At 41.1% G+C, this 20,062-nt stretch overlaps 1 protein-coding gene across 3 annotated transcripts in view; it reads left to right on the forward strand.

The window, feature by feature from the left end:
- MACROH2A2 (macroH2A.2 histone) overlaps nt 1-19,538 on the forward strand; it is a 35,587-nt gene extending 16,049 nt beyond the window's left edge. For 2 of the 3 annotated variants that reach the window (XR_007357681.2, XR_007357680.2), the window contains 7 exons: nt 329-526; nt 3,307-3,417; nt 5,294-5,393; nt 11,146-11,235; nt 14,357-14,531; nt 17,746-18,193; nt 18,844-18,931. Coding sequence is in view for 1 of the 3 variants with exons in the window: in XM_048858120.2 (XP_048714077.1) it covers nt 329-526; nt 3,307-3,417; nt 5,294-5,393; nt 11,146-11,235; nt 14,357-14,531; nt 18,844-19,009 (840 nt within the window). In the remaining 2 variants the exon portion in view is untranslated. Of the gene's footprint in view, nt 1-328; nt 527-3,306; nt 3,418-5,293; nt 5,394-11,145; nt 11,236-14,356; nt 14,532-17,745; nt 18,194-18,843 lie in introns of all 3 variants that reach the window. The other variant, XM_048858120.2, reaches the window with a different exon arrangement.
- Nucleotides 19,539-20,062: the final 524 nt, after the last annotated feature.

Here is a 20,062-nt window from a genome sequence, read left to right on the forward strand (position 1 = left end):
TCTGATCCATAGCTGAGTTATTTTTTATACTAGGCTTGCCAGATGGAAAATTCCTTAATTGCTTTTATGTCTGTAATTCTGTATCCCTAGCCAGCATCCTTTAATTTCAGGCTGTTTACCTTTGCTATTAAATAATTATTGTGAAGTGCATTGTTACTTTTGTATCAGCATTACAGTACAAATTCAACAAATAGAATCAAATGCGTGTTTTAAATATTGTATACTCTGCTTGTGTATAGTGCAGTGTAGTCTGTGAGGACAGTTCTAGTCAAGAATGAGGGATTTTAATCAGATAAGTCATGCTTCTTTACACTGCCTCTCCCTGCAGTTGCTAAAAGGAGTGACCATTGCAAGTGGAGGGGTCCTGCCCAGAATTCAACCAGAGCTTCTTGCCAAAAAACGAGGTGCCAAAGGAAAATCTGAAACTATCCTTTCCCCGTCTCCTGAAAAGAGAGGGAGGAAATCCTTGGTGAGCAAGAAGAGTGGAAAGAAAGCAAAGGCTACCAAAGCCAGGGCACCCAAAAAGGTAAGCAGGAACTAGGTTTGGTGTTTTGGAAGGTGGGAGAGACTGGTTGAATGAAGAATGATACAGGGGAATAGGAGAAATTAGATGGTTTCCTTCCCATTGCTTATTAGTTGATTGGTATCTTGTTTGTGACAACTGGAAGTGGGAGGTAGGGGTTGATAATGAGTGAGAAGTACATGGTCCAGGATTTTCTCTCAAAATAGCAAAAGTGAGTGGAGAAATGAGCCATCAGTTTATTTCCATAATGAGCTTCCAGAATCGTGGCAGACAGTGTTCAGAGGATACTTTTCAGGTACATTCACATTACCTTCTACGATACCTTCACAAAAACCTATACAGTCACTAGGATCCTGCAACAGCTTTGTGGAAAGGATACTCTAGCATGTAAAATACACTTCCTCATCCCCCACCCTTATTTTTTCCACCCTCCTTCCCAAGAAGCCCAACAACAAAGCAGCAGACCATCACTACCCTCTAGCTGACAACTGTAAAGTTTTCAACCATACTACCATGACAGGATTTCTGGTTAAGATTTCCAGTGGTCAGAGAACTTGTCCTGACATGGGGTCTATACTTGGTGCTGAACAGGATGCATTATTTCAGCCTTTTGTAATTCTCTGAGTTATGTCTCTGCGTATTCACATCAGTCTCCATCTTCTCCTCTTACCTTTTGGTCTCTTGCTGGAGACATGATTTCAATGCTTTTTAAAAATATATATATATTTTTAATTGCAATTACATCTGTGAGAAGAATGAATGGGTTGGAGGTTAGACTGCTAAACTTTCCTTCACTCTCTAGGCCATGGGGACAAAGCTGTCCCGTATCCCCACCCAAAGTTTTTACCAAAAGTAGTCACCAGGAGTGCACCCCTTTGTGTTAGAGTGCAGTGCTGCCAGAGATGCTTATTTCTAACACTCCTTGCAGACCACTTGTCTTTGCACACTGGTCACCTCTAGGGTCTTCTTTGGCTTGGTCTTCTCGTCAAGTCACTTAGAAGTTTAAAACCCATTCCAGGGTAGCAAAAGGGTGCAACAAAGGCCAAGTAAATCTTTAAACTAATAACTTTTCCTTCCCTCTTGGGGTCCACTGAAGTGCTCTTACTGGACCTATCTCAGGGCCTCCCCCACAGAACCCTAATCTGCTTCTGCAGAGTTTTGTCTTTGTTGCTTTTTGTCTAGCAAGTTTTTCCCTCCACTGACTCCCCTTTCTGGGGACTGTAGTTGCTTCCCTTAAGGATCTCCCTGCCAAGGCCCTAGTTTAAGTCTCTCCACCACAGGAGCCTACCCTGCTCCCTGTATGTCTCGCAGCCTGCAGGAGAGTCCTGCCTTCTCTGCAGTCTCTCCCCTCTTGAGCTTCCTTAGTATGCTTATAAGGTCCAGGTATCTAGTGGATCATCACCTACCTCTGTCCCTGTCTAGCAGGGGGCTATCAGTCAATCACCCCACAAGCGGAGCACGTATTTAATTGTTTTTTTTTCCCCATTGCTAGCAGCTGAAGGGGATTCTGAGTTCCACCTAACTCAAAACATTACTCTTGCAGTCTCATTTGGTTTTTCTTTCCAAAACCTAATGAGACTACATACTCTGCATGTTAAGAGGTGTTTGAGATTTTATTTGGATAGGACTAAGTCATTTAGGTCATCACTTAGACTTTTTGAAGCCTTGGGGGATAAATGTAAAGATAATGCCATTTCCGTACATCATCCGTTGAAATGGATGAGATTATGCACTTACATCTTAGCCAGAGTAACAGTACCTGAGAACTTTAGGGCTCCCTCTACAAAGGCTACAGTGGTATCAATTCATCCTTCTTTTATGCTTTCATCATAGAAAACTACTAGAGCTGCTCCCTGGAGTTCTGTTCACACCTTTATGCAGCACTGTGTTCTTGACTTGGCACTTAGATCCAATACTTACTTTGCAATCCTTGTTTAATTAGGATTGCTCAGCTCGTCTTTGGGTTTGTACTGCTTGCCATACTGCCAGAGCTGGGAACATGCAGCGACCACCTCTAAGAAGAAAATAGAATTACTTAACAATAATTGTAGGTCTCAGAGTAATACCTCTACATATTCACATCACTAGCCACCTTCCCCTCTTACTCTAAATTCTACATTCTCAAAACTCTGGGGTTTAGCAGGAGGAGTTGAGGTGTTGATCTACTTGGCCTCTTACATCCTTTGGTCTGAATGTTCAGAGCCATGAAGGGCATGGTTTTTTTCCTAGAAGACTCCTGAAGCTAGGCTGCACCAAGGGGTGCATCCCACAAGTGTGAATTTGCAGGTGCAACACTCTCCAAAAACTACAGTTACTGGTGAGTAATTTTTCATCTAGGTCATCAGTTGTGTGATGGGTAATTGTGTGATAGAAGTACCATTGGATTATGATTTATTTTCAGATTCTAGTGGCTGCTCCCAGTTTTTACATATAAATTAGAGCATTTAGCTATGTTATTTAGTTTGAATACTCATAAATTAATGCAGCATAAGTAAAATAACAAAAACAAAAATCCTCAATATGCTGCAGACATATGTATGTACTACTAAACCTTACAGTACCACAAACCTCCACTGTGCTCCACCTTTAACTTTTACTATGTTTAGTAAATAGTAGGGAACTCTTCTAATACATAACTTTTGGGTAGTAAAAAGCTATGGTTTAGTTGTCATCCTGTGAAGTTTAGATGAAAAGGTTGTTGCTTTTATCTTTTGAAAGATTATAATCACAGCCTTCTTTTTCCTGACTGTTATTGCTTCATTTTGCCTTCTGTCCTCCAATAGAGCAAGCAGAAGGAGAATGAAAAAGAAGGGGCCTCAAATTCAACATCTGAGGATGGACCTGGGGATGGATTCACCATCCTGTCTTCTAAGAGCCTTGTTCCAGGACAGAAGGTAATAGAAGTCAGAGAACAGATGTTATATAGTAAAATATGATGGCACCATGGAGTCTAAAATCAGCAGAAGTATATTTCCCATCCTGCATGAACACAAGCTCTCGCCCAGCATTCTGGCTCAGTTGTTTGGGATTTAAAGATGGATCCAAACCCCACTGAAGTCAGTCGGTTTTGGATTAGGCCCTTATAAGATTTGTCTGCAGACTGAAGGATCACAAGATCAAGACTGGATATTCTTTCTTCCTGGTGAGAGTGAAATGATGATTTGGGTCTCCCAGTATAGCTATGGGGGAAGAGGGGGGCCATGTTTAGTTAAGGCCTGGCTACGTTGCTTCTGGTTGTCTTAACAAACCATGTTTAATCTTCCAGCTAAAATGATTTCTAACAGTTTGGCTGCCCAGAATTCTAAAATGTTTCTAACAGGATTTTACCATGTCCACATTGTCCAGCTAAACTGTCTAACAAAACTCTCTCCTTCCTCTTTTTTTCGCATAGTGGTCAGGATTTTTTTTAGCTTCCTTAACCTCTTATTATCATTCTATTTGAAAGATACTGCATAATTTCTTACAGACTTAACTATGGAGATATCCTTCAAGCTTTTTCATTTTAAAGGGTATGATCTTTCAAAGAAAAATATATTTCATGAAATTTCTTCTGCAAATCCCCCCCCGAAGGAGTTGCATGCCTGCCTTATGAATCTCAGAACCTTTTAAAAATATTCAATCATTGGAGCCATATGTATGCTTTGTCAGGGCCTCTTTGGCACTGACTCCATTTGAGATCAGCACCTACGGCTGTTGGCCTGGACCCCTTAGGCACAGGGACCATATGCAAGTCTTGTGCATTGGCACCAAGCCAATAGCACCTCTCCCAGGTTTCAGTACTCCAGTGTCAATTTGGTTTGATTCACCAGAAACTGGACATGTTGGCTCCCACTCCTTCAGATTCGTCAGTTCCTGCTAATCCAGTGCTTTAGCATATGAAGGGGTAGCCCCAATTTACAGATTGCATACCACAGCACATAAATCTGGCAGGTTCTTTTGGAGCAATAGTGTAGTTAAGTGGATGAGCCTTGGGTCTGCTCTGTTTGGCATATGGGTCCTGTTCCCAATTCCACCAGATGTGACTTTGTGCAGCCTCCCATTTACTTCTGTAAAATGGGGAGGTCTGATACTTACCCTGCTACTAGAGTAGAGTTATTAGGCCTTGCTCAATAATAACAGTTGTGAAGTGCACAGAAGTCCACTCAGTGGAAATTGGTAAAAGTCACAGTTTTCTGGCTACCAGCCCCGCATATCTTCCCCAGACCAAAGGGCATTTTCAACAGAAGAAGAATCCATTGTGTATCATCCAGAAGTTCAGGTCTGTGTTTCTGCTTCAGAATGAAGTAGGGAGACTCAGTGAGGTTAGGGAGCATGCTCACTGCAAATGAAGTAGTCACAGAATTTAAGAGCAAGTCTCCAACAAACTCTACTTAATATGTGCAAATGGTGAGTTTCCAAAGCTTATAGAGCTGTAATGTCATTTTTTGTGTGATAATCTCAATATTTCTGTCGTCTTTTTTTGTTGAGATTGAATAAAGAGAGAAATGAGACTGTAGAATCTGTAGAAGGGCTTTTTAAACTCTCATTAAGGCTTCAATTATTGGTTGTTTCCAGTTCTGTGATTGATGTGTGGGTGGGAATTAGGCCTAGTCTACTCTAAGAGCATATAAAAGTAAAGTTTAAAACTTGGAATCAGACAACTTGACTACAGTAAAATGAATGACCCATGAATAGTCATCTGGCTTCTCTTGTAGTAATTTGGTATGAAAATGATTTCACAGTTAAAATTATCAGTTTAATTCTTTCTACATTCTCATTCTCATCTTGCAGCTTTCTCTGACACAAAGTGACGTCAGCCATATTGGCTCCATGAAAGTAGAAGGCATTGTTCACCCAACAACTGCTGAAATAGACCTCAAGGAGGAAATAGGTAAGGCTCATTCGAAGCAGCAAAGGTAAATCTGGCATTGAACTGATATCTGGTCTACTGGCTGACTACTGAAATTGAATACTCTTTCATTTCTGTCCTGAAAACCAGGCTGGAACTGAGCAGATATTTGTTGGTACCTATTTGCAGCTAATCAGTGACTTGTTAATAATAGCCTACATACAGATGAGATGACAAATGCCATGATCAAAATAGTATAGGTGTGATATCTTATCATTCTCCCTTCCAAGTCAAGGCTTGTTAAATCTTCTGTGGTTCGTAGTATTAAGACTAAGGGTATGTCTATACATACAGCGCTGTAGCGGTGCAGGTGTATCGCATCTGGTGAAGATGCTCTATGCTGACGGGAGAGAGCTCTCCCATTGGCATAAAAAACCCACCTCTGTGAGTGGTATAAGCTACATTGGCAAGAGAAGCTCTTCCACCAGCATAGGGCTGTGCACATAAATGCTTATGTTGGTGTAACTTATGTTGCTTAAGGGGGTGAAATATTTACACCCCTGAGCGACATAAGTTATGCCAACACAGGCTGTAGTATAGACAGCCTAGCTGGTCCTTTATTACTGCCTTTCTTTCTCTTTTATTACTGCCTTTGAAAAGTTTTCATCTTTTTAGAATCCATGGCCGCTAACGCAGTTAAATAATCAATTGTTCTTCAAGTATTTTTCCTATGGGTGCTCCACCTCAGGTGTGCATGCACCTCTGTAGCCCTTGATCAGAGATTTTCAGTTAGCCGTGCCTGTCCAGCCCCGCGCCCTATGCCTCCTCATGCTGACAACGAGGCTATAAAGGAGTGCGCGGATGAACTGCCCTCAGTTCCTTCTCAACTGCCTTGGTCTGAGATGTAGCCTTGATGTGTCCCCCTTGAGCATGCCTCAGTTTATCTTTCTTAGAATACTTAGTGTAGTTAGTTGTTAGTTTCTGTGTTATTATAATTAGTTAGTACAGTTAAGTAGGGAGAGGATCATTTCTCCTCTCTTTCCCTCTAGGGGACTTGTTTCCTCCTGGCAGGGCATTCCTGGCTTCTCTGGGCTTCAAACGCTGCCTCTCCTGCTCAGAGTCCATACCAGTGAGCGACGGCCCCTCTAAATACTTCCATTGCTTGGAGGAGTCCTACATCGCCAAGAAGTGCAACTTCCATCTTGCCCTCAAGCCCAGGGCAAGGAAGAACAAGGAGATTAAGATCAGACTGCTTATCATGGAGTGCTCCCTTCAACTACTGTCTGAGCCAGGTCAGGAGACTTCCAACCCCTCCCCCTCGGCACCTAGATCCAGTGCCTCTTCTAACTTGGCACAACCTTGTCCTAAGAAAGGGGAGATGTTGGAAGTGTCAGGGAAAACTTCCAAAAACAGGAGCACAGACTCTCATCTGAAGGAGCCAGCTCTGAAAAAGACCAGGTCTCTGAAGAGATCTACAGTCTCTGAAACCTCAGCTTCTTGGCTTGGTACCATTGACTCAAAGGACTCCTCCTCCGATACCAGCGGATTCGTGAAGTCCTGGACCTCCAAGGAACAAGACATTGTTCTGAGAAGACCTCATTACCATCTTTGAGCAAGGAGCATAGACACTTGGGACGGGAACCACTGGGTTTGGTCCCAGCCATTGGTACCTTTGCGTTCATCCCAGCTGTTATCTGTGTATTCTGTCCAGCCATTGTACCTATGCCTTCGACACCCTTGGCACCAAGCATGTAATATAGAGTCAGGTATCATTAGCATCAACTTTTGTACGCCCACCAATGATACCATCAGCAGCTCTGTCAATGCAGCTACTGCATTGGTACTGATCTCTTACTCAGTACCACAGGAGGAGGTATACAAGGGACCTCTCAATAATGGATGAGCGAGAGTCCCCACTCCTCATGGGTACTGAGCACCTGTGGGTGCTGAGACCCTGATCTCTGGATTACCGCCTCCAGTACTGCAAGACTTTACACCATTTTCTGTGGGTGTTACCCCATAGGAGTTGATGGAGGAAGATAAGGAAGACTTTCAGTTGGTCTCTTCTGTTTCTGTTCAGGATTCTCAGACATGTCTCTCCAGGAAGCCTTTGTCTGATAGCTTGCTATCAAGGGTGGTGGAACCAATCCTGCATGCCACACCCACTTCTATATGGGCTCCGCAGTGGGGAATATTGGCTGTCTGTTAACAGCAATTTGCCAGACCACTGGTACCATCTGATACGGAGGCCAGAGTTGTTCAGCTCTCCCATCCCCAACCTGTCCCCCCCCACAGGAAGAGACAATTGAGGAACAGGAGGCTAAGGTGAATAAGGAGGTTACCCCTCAAACATATATTTCTTCCTGGTCCCTGGATGAGGCCACCGGTCCTTGGGAGATGTTTTTCTTCTGTTTTGGAGGAGGGGACTGTTCTGTGCATTCCCTCCAATGCCACTGATATTAAGGGTGATGAACAAGATCAGATAGGACAGGGTTATCCTTACAGTGCTGACCTGGCTGAGACAAGCTTGGTACTCTTATCTGCTTCACCCATGTGCTCAGCTGTCATTCAAGCTCCCAACCATTCCTCATCTCCTGTCACAGGATGTGGGTCGCATGCTTCTTCCCACCCTAGAGGTTCTCTGCCTCAGAGCATGGCTCCTCGATGGTTCACAGGGTTATAATCCTCCTGCTCTTCAGAAGTACAGCAGGTATTACTGAATAGTAGAAAGACATTAATCTGTACTGCTTACCTGCAGAAATGGAAGACACTCTTCCATTTATGTTGTCACTGCCTTCTGCTTGAATCTGTGTCAGTTTCAGTCATCCTGGATTACCAGCTGGATCTAAAGAAATCAGGATTATCAGTTAGCTCAATTAAGGACCATTTGGCCTTAATATCAGCCTTTTAACCTCCAGTAGAAGGGTTCTCCATATTTGCTCACCCTGTGTCATCTAAGTTTGTAAGGGTTTGGGGAATTTCTATTCCCAGGTTCGAGACCCCCATCCCAACATGGAACCTCAACCTGGTACTTAAATACCTTATGAGATCTCCATTTGAACCTATGGCAACCTGTTCGCTCTTGCATTTGTCTATGAAGACGGTCTTTTTAGTAGCCATCACGTTGGCCTGAAGGGTCAGGGAGATTGGAGCTTTGATGGTAGGCCCCCTGCCATCTCATGGCGTTCTTTAAGGACAAGATCTCTTCACGTCTATAAATTCTTGCCTGAAGTTCTACTGGAGTTCCATCTCCATCAGTCCATTCATCTGCCTGTGTTTTTCCCGAAGCCACATAGTTCCCTATAGGAATCCTGCTTACATACCTGGACGTTAGAAGGGCATTGGTGTTTTACTTAGATAGGACCAAGCAATTTAGAAAGTCATTGTTTCCTTTGGAGATAGCTCCAAGGAATCCTGAATTTCTAGTCAAGGACTACTGAAGTGGATTTCTGGATGTATTATTGCTTGTTATAAGGTTACCGGTGTTCATCCCCCCAGAGGGTTATAGCACATTCAACCAGATCACAAGCAACTTCTGTGGCACTACTGAAGAATGTACTGAAATATGTAGAGCCACTACACAGGCTTCAATACATACATTTTTGAAACATTAGGCCCTGATCCAAGCTGTCAGATTCGAGACAGCACTTGGTTCTGCAGTCCTGTCTTCAGTTCTGGACTCTATTCTGAAATTCCCTACTCCATTTGGGGATACTGCTCAGAAGTGGAGGACCGATAGGGACATTACTTGAGGATAAGGTTACTCACCTTGTGCAGTAACTGCGGTTCCTCAAGATGTGTCCCCCTGTGAATGCTCCACTGCCTGCCCTCTGCCCTCTCTTCTTCAGACTGTTCCTTAAGGGATGTTTGGGTGAAGAAAGAACTCAGCGTGGTTTGCCTGCACACTCCTATATAGCCTTGGTGTTCAGCACGAGGACACATTGGGTGCATATGCATGCTGAACAGATGCTGTTAACTATAAATCTCCGATCAAGGGCATGAGCACCTGAAGTGAAATACCCATAAGGACACGCATCTTGAAGAACCGCAGTTACTGCACAAGGTGAGTAATCTCTTCATATATCCCTTTCTGTGTTACAATTATTTTGTATTTGCATTTGAAAAAACTCAGAAGGAAATGAAATGTAGTCATAATACTTCTTATCATGTCTTTCACTGTAGATCTCACATGCTTTGTAAACATCAGTGTCTTAAGCCTTACACCACTCCTGTGAGATAAGGAGGTACCATTTTATAAGTGCGGAATCTGAGGCACAGGGCAGTGAAGTTACTTGCCCGAGATCAGTTGCAGTCAGGATCCCAGAAATAGGCACAGGGTCAGGGCTTCATATAATCATTCAGCAAGGATTTCATCCCCACTGGCATCTCAACTGTTTGTTTATTTTATAAATTATTGCAGAAAAGTAATTGGATCAGTTAGCTTATTCTGGAAGTGCAATAAAATATAATTTCTGCTGGCACAGTTTTGCTGATTGTCCACTTTCTCCACCAGGGAACTGAAGTGAAGTTACACAGTAGAGATATCTCTGCCAGTAACCACTGTATCATCTTCTAAATTACTGAACCTGACTTTTAGGTTAGCAGTTTTGGGATATTCTTGGAAAATTCTTGCAAGGCACATTTTGTATTTTGATTAGAATTTTTTCATATACTGTGCACATCTTATTTATGATAGTTTCTAGCATGAGAGATCTGGTTCCCATGCTTTCATCCTTCTCAGGGCTATCTGAGAAGAAAGTACTGCAAACTCTACTATACACTTTTCTTTAAACCTCTACTACAAAAAAGATGGCATATTTTATAGAGAATAAAGTTCAGGTACTTCAAATAATGAAATACTAACTCACTGTACCAAAACCAGTAAAAAAAAAGTGTTACATGCTGTGTTATTTTCAAGAACTCAAATAATAAGCAGCCATGTTGGACAGTACAAAAAAAGAAAAGGAGGACTTGTGACACCTTAGAGAGAGACTACGGTGCCACAAGTACTCCTTTTCTTTTTGCGGATACAGACTAATACGGCTGCTACTCTGAAACCAGTACAAAAAAGCATACCTTAATTTCAAGATTTTAACAATAAGGTCATTCTGCTGGTATCTCATATTATCGGGAGATGATTTAATTTAATTATGCATATTAAGAACAATGATGGTCAAACGTAACTGGCATTTAGAAAAATTTAGCACGTTTAAACCTTTTGAATTTTCCATTCACATATATCCTCTCACTTTTTCTTTATTATCATATCAGGAAAAAAATAGAGATGGCTTTCTGTTTGTGATATCAGAATCTCATTTTTACAATATATCCAGATATATCCATATGTCCAAATGAACAGGCTTCACTTACAAAAATGCATTTTTAAAAAATTAAATACAACATTATTTCCTCTTGGTTGTTTATATACCAACCTCTTTTTGCTGAGTGAAGTAGGAAAGAGGAAATGTTTTAGTTTGTTCAAGGTGAAGAATACATGATCATTCCACATGGTTTAAACATACAGTGTTTATTTCATACATTTTTAGTTCACACATGTTAACAAACATTTATTCATTTGGTTCTTGTAAAATGCATAAATGTAAATAAAAATAAGTATTAATAAAAACAGGCAGTTTAGGGTTGATAAATAAATCCTGTTGATTAAGAGTGAATTAAGATAATACATGTATAATTTTTGTTCTTGAAACAATTTGCAGTTGTATTTTATTTTTAAAAGAAATACAGTTTGTTTTGTTTGTTTCAAATAAAAGCCTTTTGCTTTGTTTCCTTGCAGGCAAGGCCTTGGAAAAGGCTGGAGGGAAAGAATTTTTAGAAACAGTAAAGGAGCTCCGCAAATCACAAGGACCTTTGGAAGTTGCTGAAGGTAAAAAGGGTGCTATATTATCTTTTTGTATATATCAGCTTTTTCTCCTCACAAATACTCATTCCTTTCTCCTGCCACTCTGATCTGTTCTTGGGCTAATCTAGGGCTTTGTCTACACTAGGAAATATTTTTTAAAAAATCTCTCTGGTAATGTAGAGGCTCCTATGCCTTCTTTCTAACTGGTGCTAGTACAGGGGACATACCTGGATGAAAGGGAGGGGGCTAGGATGTCCCTGTTCTGTGCCCATCTTATGGCTTTGTTTTTTAGCCCCGTGGCAGTAGTTAGGCTGCCTTAATTTACACCAGAGGACCATTTCTGCCCATGTCAGCCCCAAGATTGGGGGAATGCAAAGGTGAGCTTTATGACCTTTGACCTATCCTGCACCCCCAGACTTGCACATTGTGTGTTCCTCAGCCATAGCTAAGGATCTAGCTCACAGTATAATATATTAAGTATAAAAAGAGCAGTAGTTCATAAGTTACCTTGTATTAAACCAATTTTATTAGAACTAATAATCAAAGCAGAAGTTTTCTCTTACTGTACTTTAATTCTTTGAATATAATATAGATGTAAATCTTGTGATTATCTTTTTCCTTAAATTGCTATTCTCCCACCCCTGGCACAACGGCTATATGATAAAATATATAATTCTGAAAGAAATACTTGTGGAAATTTTAAAATATCTGTGGCAATGTATAGCTCTGAGCTTACTTTGTGGAGGTTGCATCTTACTTGTGAACAAAATTAACTGATTTATAGGGGTTGAAGATGGAAAAAAGATTATATACAATGTTCCCTACAATACATTTTCTAATACATTTGTCCAGTCTAGTGTCTCAAAACCACAGAGACGGGATTCTTTAAATAGTCTCATTTTAAAAATCCCCCAAATAAATAGCCTAGTTTTAAAAGTCCCAAGCAAAGGGCCATCCACAACTACCCTTGAGAGACTTGCTACAATTTATTTTACCTCACTGTCACACTGAGTCTTAAACACTTTTGGAGTAAACTACTTTTTTACCCATTAGCATCAATGGAAAATAAATGGTCTTCATTCAGGTAACCTGTTGCCAGGGAAGATAACAACCCCAATGAAATGAATGTATTTTACCATTTGTGTTGTCACATGCTATGCTGGTATTTTTAAAATTGCCACTTTCATTATTTTAGATGCTAATGTATGATACTAAAAGTTTTTAAAATGGCTGGAGCTCTCCTGTAAATACTATGCTCCATCCCAAAGGTGACTGACTGTTTGTTAAGTGGTAGATCAGAAAATTCTTGTGTATATTTTAAGTAGCACCACTCATAGGTAACGTTTCTCAACATTTTCCATTATAATATGAGTAAGGAGTAGAGATGTTATTTTACCTCTGTTTTTGGCACTGTTGTGAATACTGTGTCTAGTTCTGGTGTCTGCAATTCAAGGATGTCGATAAATTGGAGGGTTTAGAGACGAGCCATGAGAATAATTAAAAAATTAGCAAATGTGCCTTATACTGATACACTCAAGGAGCTCAATATATTTAGCTTAACAAAGAGAAAGTTAGGGGGTGACTTGATTACAGTGGATAAGTACCTGCATGGGGAACAAATATTTAATAATGGGATCTCTAATCTAGCAGAGATGGGAATAACACAATCCAATGGCTTGAAGTTGAAGCTGTACAAATTCAGACTGGAAATAAGGTGTACATTTTTAACAGTGAGAGTAATTAACCATTGAAACATCTTACCTAGGATCCTTGTGGATTCTCCATCACTGACCATTTTTAAATCCAGATTGGATGTTTTTCTAAAATATAGTTAAGGAATTATTTTGGGAAAGATTCATAGCCTGTGTTATAAAGGAGATCAGACTAGATGATAACAATGGTTTCATCTGGCCTTCTAATCTACAAATAAGACTCTGTTTTCAGTTGCTTACAACTTTGCCAAACTTTATCCATTTCCATGAAGTTGAGTGGGACCCTGGAGAATTGGATTCTATTGCAGTCTCTGCCACGAAGTTCCTATGTGATCCTGGGCGAGTCACTTAAACCAGACTTTTCATAGTTGAGCACTAATTGTATGTTCCTCGTTTTCTGGGTGGCCAATGTGAGACACCTGGTGACAGATTTGAAGAAGTGCTAAGCGCTCACAACTGCAACTGAAGTTGATTGGAACTGTACTTTCAACATATAAAGTGCTATCAAAATATTAAGTACTCTGAAAAATCACCTCCTTGCAACCTTAATTCTGGAACATATCCTGATTTTTGAGTGCTTGATTTTGCAGCCTTAATGTTCTTGTAACAGTTTTCTGGAGTGAACAATAATTAGTGTTGTGAGTGAAGTGCTTTGGGATGGAAGGTGTGATAATTATAAAATGATTATATTAAAACAGGGGTGGGCAAACTTTTTGGCCTGAGGGGTTGCAAAACTGTATGGAGGGCCGGGTAGGGCAGGCTGTGCCTCCCCAAACAGCCTGGCCCCTGCTCCCTATCCATCCCCTCCCACTTTCCGCCCCCTGACTGTCCTCATCAGAACCCCCAACCCATCCAAACCTCCCTGCTCCTTTTCCCCTGACTGCCCCCTCCTGGGACCCATGCCCCGGGACTCCACCCCCATCCAACCCCCCCGCTCCCTTTCCCCTGACTGCCCCCTCCTGGGACCCATGCCCCGGGACTCCACCCCCATCCAACCCCCCTGCTCCCTGTCCCCTGACTGCCCCAACCCCCTATCCACACCCCCACCCCTAACCGCCCCCCAGGAATCCCACCCCCTAATCCAACCTCCCCATCTCCTGACCGCCCTGCCCCATCCAACCGCTCCCTGCTCCCTGTCTACTGACTGCCCCCTGGAACCCACTGCCCCTAATCCAACCTCTCCGCCCCCTTACCATGCTGCTCAGAGCGGCAGGAGCTCACAGCCACACTGCCGCACTCCCTGGCAGGAGCAGCAGGCCAGAGTGCTGGCGGTGCAGCACGCTGAGGCTGTGGGGGAGCGGGGACAGCTGGGGAGGGGCCAGGGACTATCCTACCCAGCCGGGAGCTCAAAGGCCAGGCACGATGGTCCCGCGGGCCGTAGTTTGCCCACCTCTGTATTAGAAACTAATCATCGCCTTTTCTTTATGTATTAGCTGCCCTCAGCCAGTCCAGTGGACTAGCAGCAAAGTTTGTGATCCATTGTCACATCCCACAGTGGGGTTCAGACAAATGTGAAGAGCAACTTGAGGAGACTATTAAAAACTGCTTAACAGCTGCAGAAGACAAGAAGTTGAAGTCTGTGGCTTTCCCCCCTCTCCCCAGTGGCAGGTATGAATCTTTACCCAGAAGAGGCTGATATATTATTGCAAATTGACAGCATCTGTGGCAGGAAGGGGGATTATTATAGAGGCCAGATTCTACTTCCATTGAAGTCAGTGGCAAAACTCCAGTTGACTTCAGTGGTGCAGGTACAAAGTGCTCTTCTTGAGTAAAATGGTATGAAGTGTCATTTTTGCGTGAAGTTATCAATAAAAAAATCTTTATAATAAATTATGTAGAACATAATCTAATAAAAAGGAGATTCAAATCTAGTAGATCAAAAATTGGGCCTACCAACTATGCTTTGTGTTGTTGGTGAGTAATTCTTACTCTCTGGGCCTAATTTACGACTGCGTTACTTCAGTTTTATGCTACCTAATCTCACAATGGTGTTTCTCACTATAAAACTGTTAGCTTCAATGCCAGCATAACTTTAGACATAAATAATAGTGCACCAAGCACCTAGTCTGCTTGAGCATCCTATGCCTGAGCAGTTTGATAGAAGAAGGTAAATTTTGGTTTGTTTATATAGGTTTTCCCAAGAGCACCCATTAAACCAGATAGTGGTTCAAAATCTTTTCTTTTAGATAAAAATTGTTTTGTGTTTAGAGTGTGATTCTGCTCTGAAAAGCAACTATAAAAATCATTGTGGGATTGCAGGTTTGTTTCCCAAAAATTTGTAGATCAAATATGCTTGGTTGACAAGTAAAAAGCAGTGTTTTGTTATTTTTTTAACTGCCTGCCCACTTACCACTTTGGAATCTGTCAGTAACAAAGCTTATGCAAGCCGATTTAAGCCTTCAGTTACACTTATGCAACGCTGCTGGCTACAGCAGATGCCCTTAGTTACACTTGCACTATCTTTTATGTTCGAGTTCGTAGAGCTTTAAATGATTGGACCAAAGTAAACGATTTTGTTGGTTACTGACAAGAAGGAGTAGACGTTACCCTACTCTTTCTCATTGTGTTGGCTCTACTGTGTTAATAGGAATAAAAAAAGTAAAGAAAAGCTTATTTTTACTCCTAAAATGAGCAGATGTGTCTCTGAATGGACAGAAAGAGCTGATCTGATAAGTAATGTGCTATTTTTACATAATCACTTTTCAAACTAGGATCATATTTTTAAGGGCTCAAGATATAAGAGTAAATGGAAATGGAATAAAATTTTAATGCATGTGTTGTTTCATTCGCTGTTTCCGTCCTTGGTTTGACTGTGTTTTAGTCCAAGTCAGGTTTGATAGGTCAACAGTGTTCTCTCTTTTTATTATTAAATTGTAGGTTTTAAAATAAATTTGATTTATAGTTTTCAAAATAGTGTAATCTCCATTGTGACCCTCTTCTTTAGAGTGCTTGTTCATTATATTCCATGCTTGGTGCACATGCACCCCATGCACTCAAGATTGGAGTTTTTGGCCAGTAGTGTCCATTGGGGCTGCACATGTGCCGACTGTCCTTGTGCTTCTGTCCTAAAGACATAAGGGGCGGAAGGGCCCAACTGCCACTTCTCACCATTCATGGCTGTGAGACGGAGCCCCCAGTGTCTCCCTCTCAATGTATCACTTGTTTCATAATCTCTAAATGTAATAGATATTTATTAGTGTTCATTAGGATAGTTAATGTTAGTTGGATAATTACCTGCTGGAACATTCTGAATAGGCTTTCTTTTATTGATAGTTTAGGAAGTTTTTATGTTCCTTCTTTATTATTTTCCTCACTGAGATCTTTTTCCTGTTAGTGGCACTTAGGGATATCTCATCGTAAATCACATGATTTTAAATATTGCCTCTTTTGTGAGACAGCAATTCCTGTCTCTGCTGATGTCTTTTTTGTTTGGGGAATCCCATATCTCCAGTAAATGCTTGGTGTACCAATCTTTTTCTAAAAGGACTTTAAAATCTAGGGAGGCAAATCTAAAAATGATTTTATTAGACTGCTCCATGGGACCAGCCTCTGATCTGGGCACAGCTGGACAAGTTCCATCATAATCCAGAAGTGCTCCAGTGAGTTATGGATCCACTAGATTCGAGGCTCCATCTTCAGATTCCAGTAGGATGATTATTAAGTCCTCAGAGGAAAAGGAGCATTGCTGCTTTGCTAAAGTGAAAGGTAGATCCTCTCCGGGAACTTCTAAAAAGATGTCTAAGTCTACGTACTGCTCCCATTCAGAAGAGACTCCATAGCCCAAATTGGGTACTGTGGGAGCTTAGAGGGAGAATGGTGTGAGACTTTGGTATTGTATGGCAGCCCAAAGTTAGCTGCCTCAGGTACTCAGACTAGAGCATCAGAGGTTACTTGAGCACCGAGTGTCAACCGAGAATTGCTCCAAGTGAAAAGGACCCAAAATTCCTTGACTTATTTGGTCATGAGTGTTTTTCTACCATCTTACAATTCAGAAATTTGAATTATCAAGCATTGTTGGTTATGGTTTTTTGAACTAAAACAATTTTTTTGGATTTTACTGATAAACTACGTCAGGAAAGCAGAGAGGAATTTAAATTTTTAGTTACAAAAGGAGACTTAATAGCTAGAACATCCTTACGGGCACCTCTAGGCGCTTCTGACCCTGCTTTGCAATCCACAGCAACACCAGAAATTATGGGATGGGCACCCTGGCTCCAAAGTTCTGGCAGACAACTGTGGAGAATCTTCTTTTTGAGGGCTCAGACCTTCTTAGCTTTAAGACTGTCGATGTGCTCCACACATGAAGAGATTCCCAAATCACACTTCACTGTCTTAGGATTCATATACCTGGTACTAAGAGAAAAAAAGTTCCTGAGTTCCCACCCAGGGTAGTTTCAGACTTCCATTTGAATCAAATGATCTGTCTGCCAGTATTCTTTCCCAAACCGCATTCTAATCAAGGAGTGTCTAGGTTGCACACTTTACACGTTTGCATGTCCTCAGCGATTTGCTTTCAAAGGACCACGGCCTTCAGAGCTTTCCCAAAATCATTTATAGCATTAGCTGAAAGAATGAAAAGGTCAACTGATTTCAGGCCAGTGTATGGGTTTCAGGGTGTATTAAGCTTTGTTATGAGTTAACTAGTTTAGAACTCCCAATTATATTAGAGCCCCCTCTACTAGGGCACAGCCAGCCTCTGCAATTCCTTGTAAATCATTCTCACTTTGGACATCTTTAAGGCAGCTACTTGGGATTTAGTACATAATTTTACCAACCATTACTCCATAGTGGAAGCATTGAGGTCTCATGCTTCCTTTGGCAGAGCTGTGCTGCAATCTTTATTTAAATGGACTTTGAGCACCCACCTCCACGCATCAGATCACTGCTTGGAAGTCAACAAGAATGGAATATACATGGACAAGCATTCGAAGAAGAAAAGTTACTTACCTTTACAGGTAACTGGAGTTCAAGATGTATTATTCATATGTATATTGCCTGACCCACCCTCCTTTCCCACTACTATGGAGTCCTATTGCACTGGGATTCTGCAGTGGTGAAGGAACTCAGTGGCGAAGGAACTGAGTGACGGTTGGGCCCACACCATCCTTTATGTCCTCCGTATGGGAGCATAAGAACATGCAGGGCACAGGCGCAGCCCCCACAGACACTGCTGGCCAAGACACCAATCTCACCTGCATAGGGAGCATGCACACCAAGAGTGGAATATATATGGACAAACCATCTCAAATGAACTTCAGTTACTGAAAAAGGTAAGTAACTTTTACTTTCACTTACTCTTAAATTTGAGAATACATCCTGCTAAACAATCAAAGGAACTAGTCCTGAGAATTATATCCATACCAAGTTCCAGATTTCAAACATTTTTGCTGTAGTTTTGTTCAAAGGAATGTTAGGGATTTTTGCTGGCATTTTTTTTAAGAGGAGGAGAGAGGGGGTGTTTGGGTTTGTTGTTTTACAGCAAGAAAATATTTTTTTCACTCCCCTTTGAGTGGGAGAGGAAAAGTTGCTTGAACTTCTATGTCTGGAAAAAAAAAAATGTAGGCATAGACCATTGATGGAAAAGGTCAACCCTAAAAATGAACATTTCAGAAAGATGTATGAAAACAAGTGATAATTGAAACTGTTTTGCAACATTATAGTAACTGTTGTTGGCGAGTACAATAGTGTAATTGAGTTCATGTTGCGATGAGAACCTAGAGTTTTATTTCTTGACTTGTGTGTTTTATACTTGCAACTGGTGTTGCTTTAATGCAGGATTTCTCATGTAATAGTATATAAACACTCATTTTGAAAATGCGTTTTGTTCTTTTCAGTGTCATGAGTACAGTGTTTCCATGCACAATTAGAATGACTGAATTTGAGACTAACTTCCATCTTTTCCTTTGCTTCTGCTGCATAGAAACTGCTTCCCAAAACAGACTGCAGCCCAGGTGACTCTCAAAGCCATTTCCACCCATTTTGATGACGCTAGTTCTTCCTCCTTGAAGAACATTTACTTTCTGCTCTTTGACAGTGAGAGCATCGGAATCTACGTGCAAGAAATGGCCAAGCTAGACACCAAGTAGCTATGACAGCCAAATGAAGCTTTATTTTTCAACATAAATTTGAGTAGCATTAAAGAATTAGAGGTGGGTTTTATTTTTAAAATGTGGTGAAGAGGGGGAATGTTAGTAGTTTGATGTTTTGTGACTTAATGGAGAGCTTTGCTATGGAGGAGAGGGTTTAGTCTGTGATTAATTCTTGCTAATAGATACCCCCTACCATTTTATATCACCTTCAAGAAATCTTGAGTAGTTAATTTGCCAGCTCTCTTCAAAAGTTTGTTTAAATATGTCTTGCTTTTTTAGTTTAGGACTCATTTTAGATTTGTAGCTTTGAATTTTACACACACACACACACAATTCTTTGTTCCCCTTTCTTTTTTTGAGGGTGGATGGCAAAATGTTAATTTTTTTTTGTCTACATTCCATGTTGGAGAGAGAATTTTAAAGATGTACTAGGACCTTCTATTTTGTTTTACCCCATAATAATCTCTGTAATTACTGAGAATATTTCATCTTTGTTTTTTGTTTTATAAGAAAAAAGAAAAGAAAATGTGTCCAGTGTATTTATTATAAACCGTACCCTAATTACAGACACTTTTGCCTTAAAATGAAAGTCAACAATACCCCCAGAGTGTGGAAATATTTGACATATGAATACTTAGGGTACAGATAGTACCAAATCTGTGGCCACAACATACTTCCATATAAAAGACACTGAATTCGACCGTGTGTGGAATTTTTGCCAGGTAATGGATGCAATGCTGTGGATCGATTCAGAATGGCAGCCATCTGTTCTGAGTGTGTCTCAGGGCCAGACTCAGAGTATTACTGTCTTGAAGACTTAGGCAAACCAAGGTCTTCACTTGAACTATAAATTCTTCAAAAGCAGCTCTCTATGTTGTGAAGAGATAGGATTTGCTGTTGGTCTGAACCAAACTGAGCAAAAATAGCAAATGAGGGCAGTGAACTTGCAGAGATAACTTATCACACATTTCACTCAAAAAGAGGACTGGTAGACAAAAATGAATGGACTTTTGAAAACAGCATATTCTGCTACTTCTTTTATTTTAAAAT

The sequence above is a fragment of the Caretta caretta genome, chromosome 7 (genome assembly GCF_965140235.1).
Source record: "Caretta caretta isolate rCarCar2 chromosome 7, rCarCar1.hap1, whole genome shotgun sequence".
NCBI classification, from domain to species: Eukaryota; Metazoa; Chordata; order Testudines; family Cheloniidae; genus Caretta; species Caretta caretta.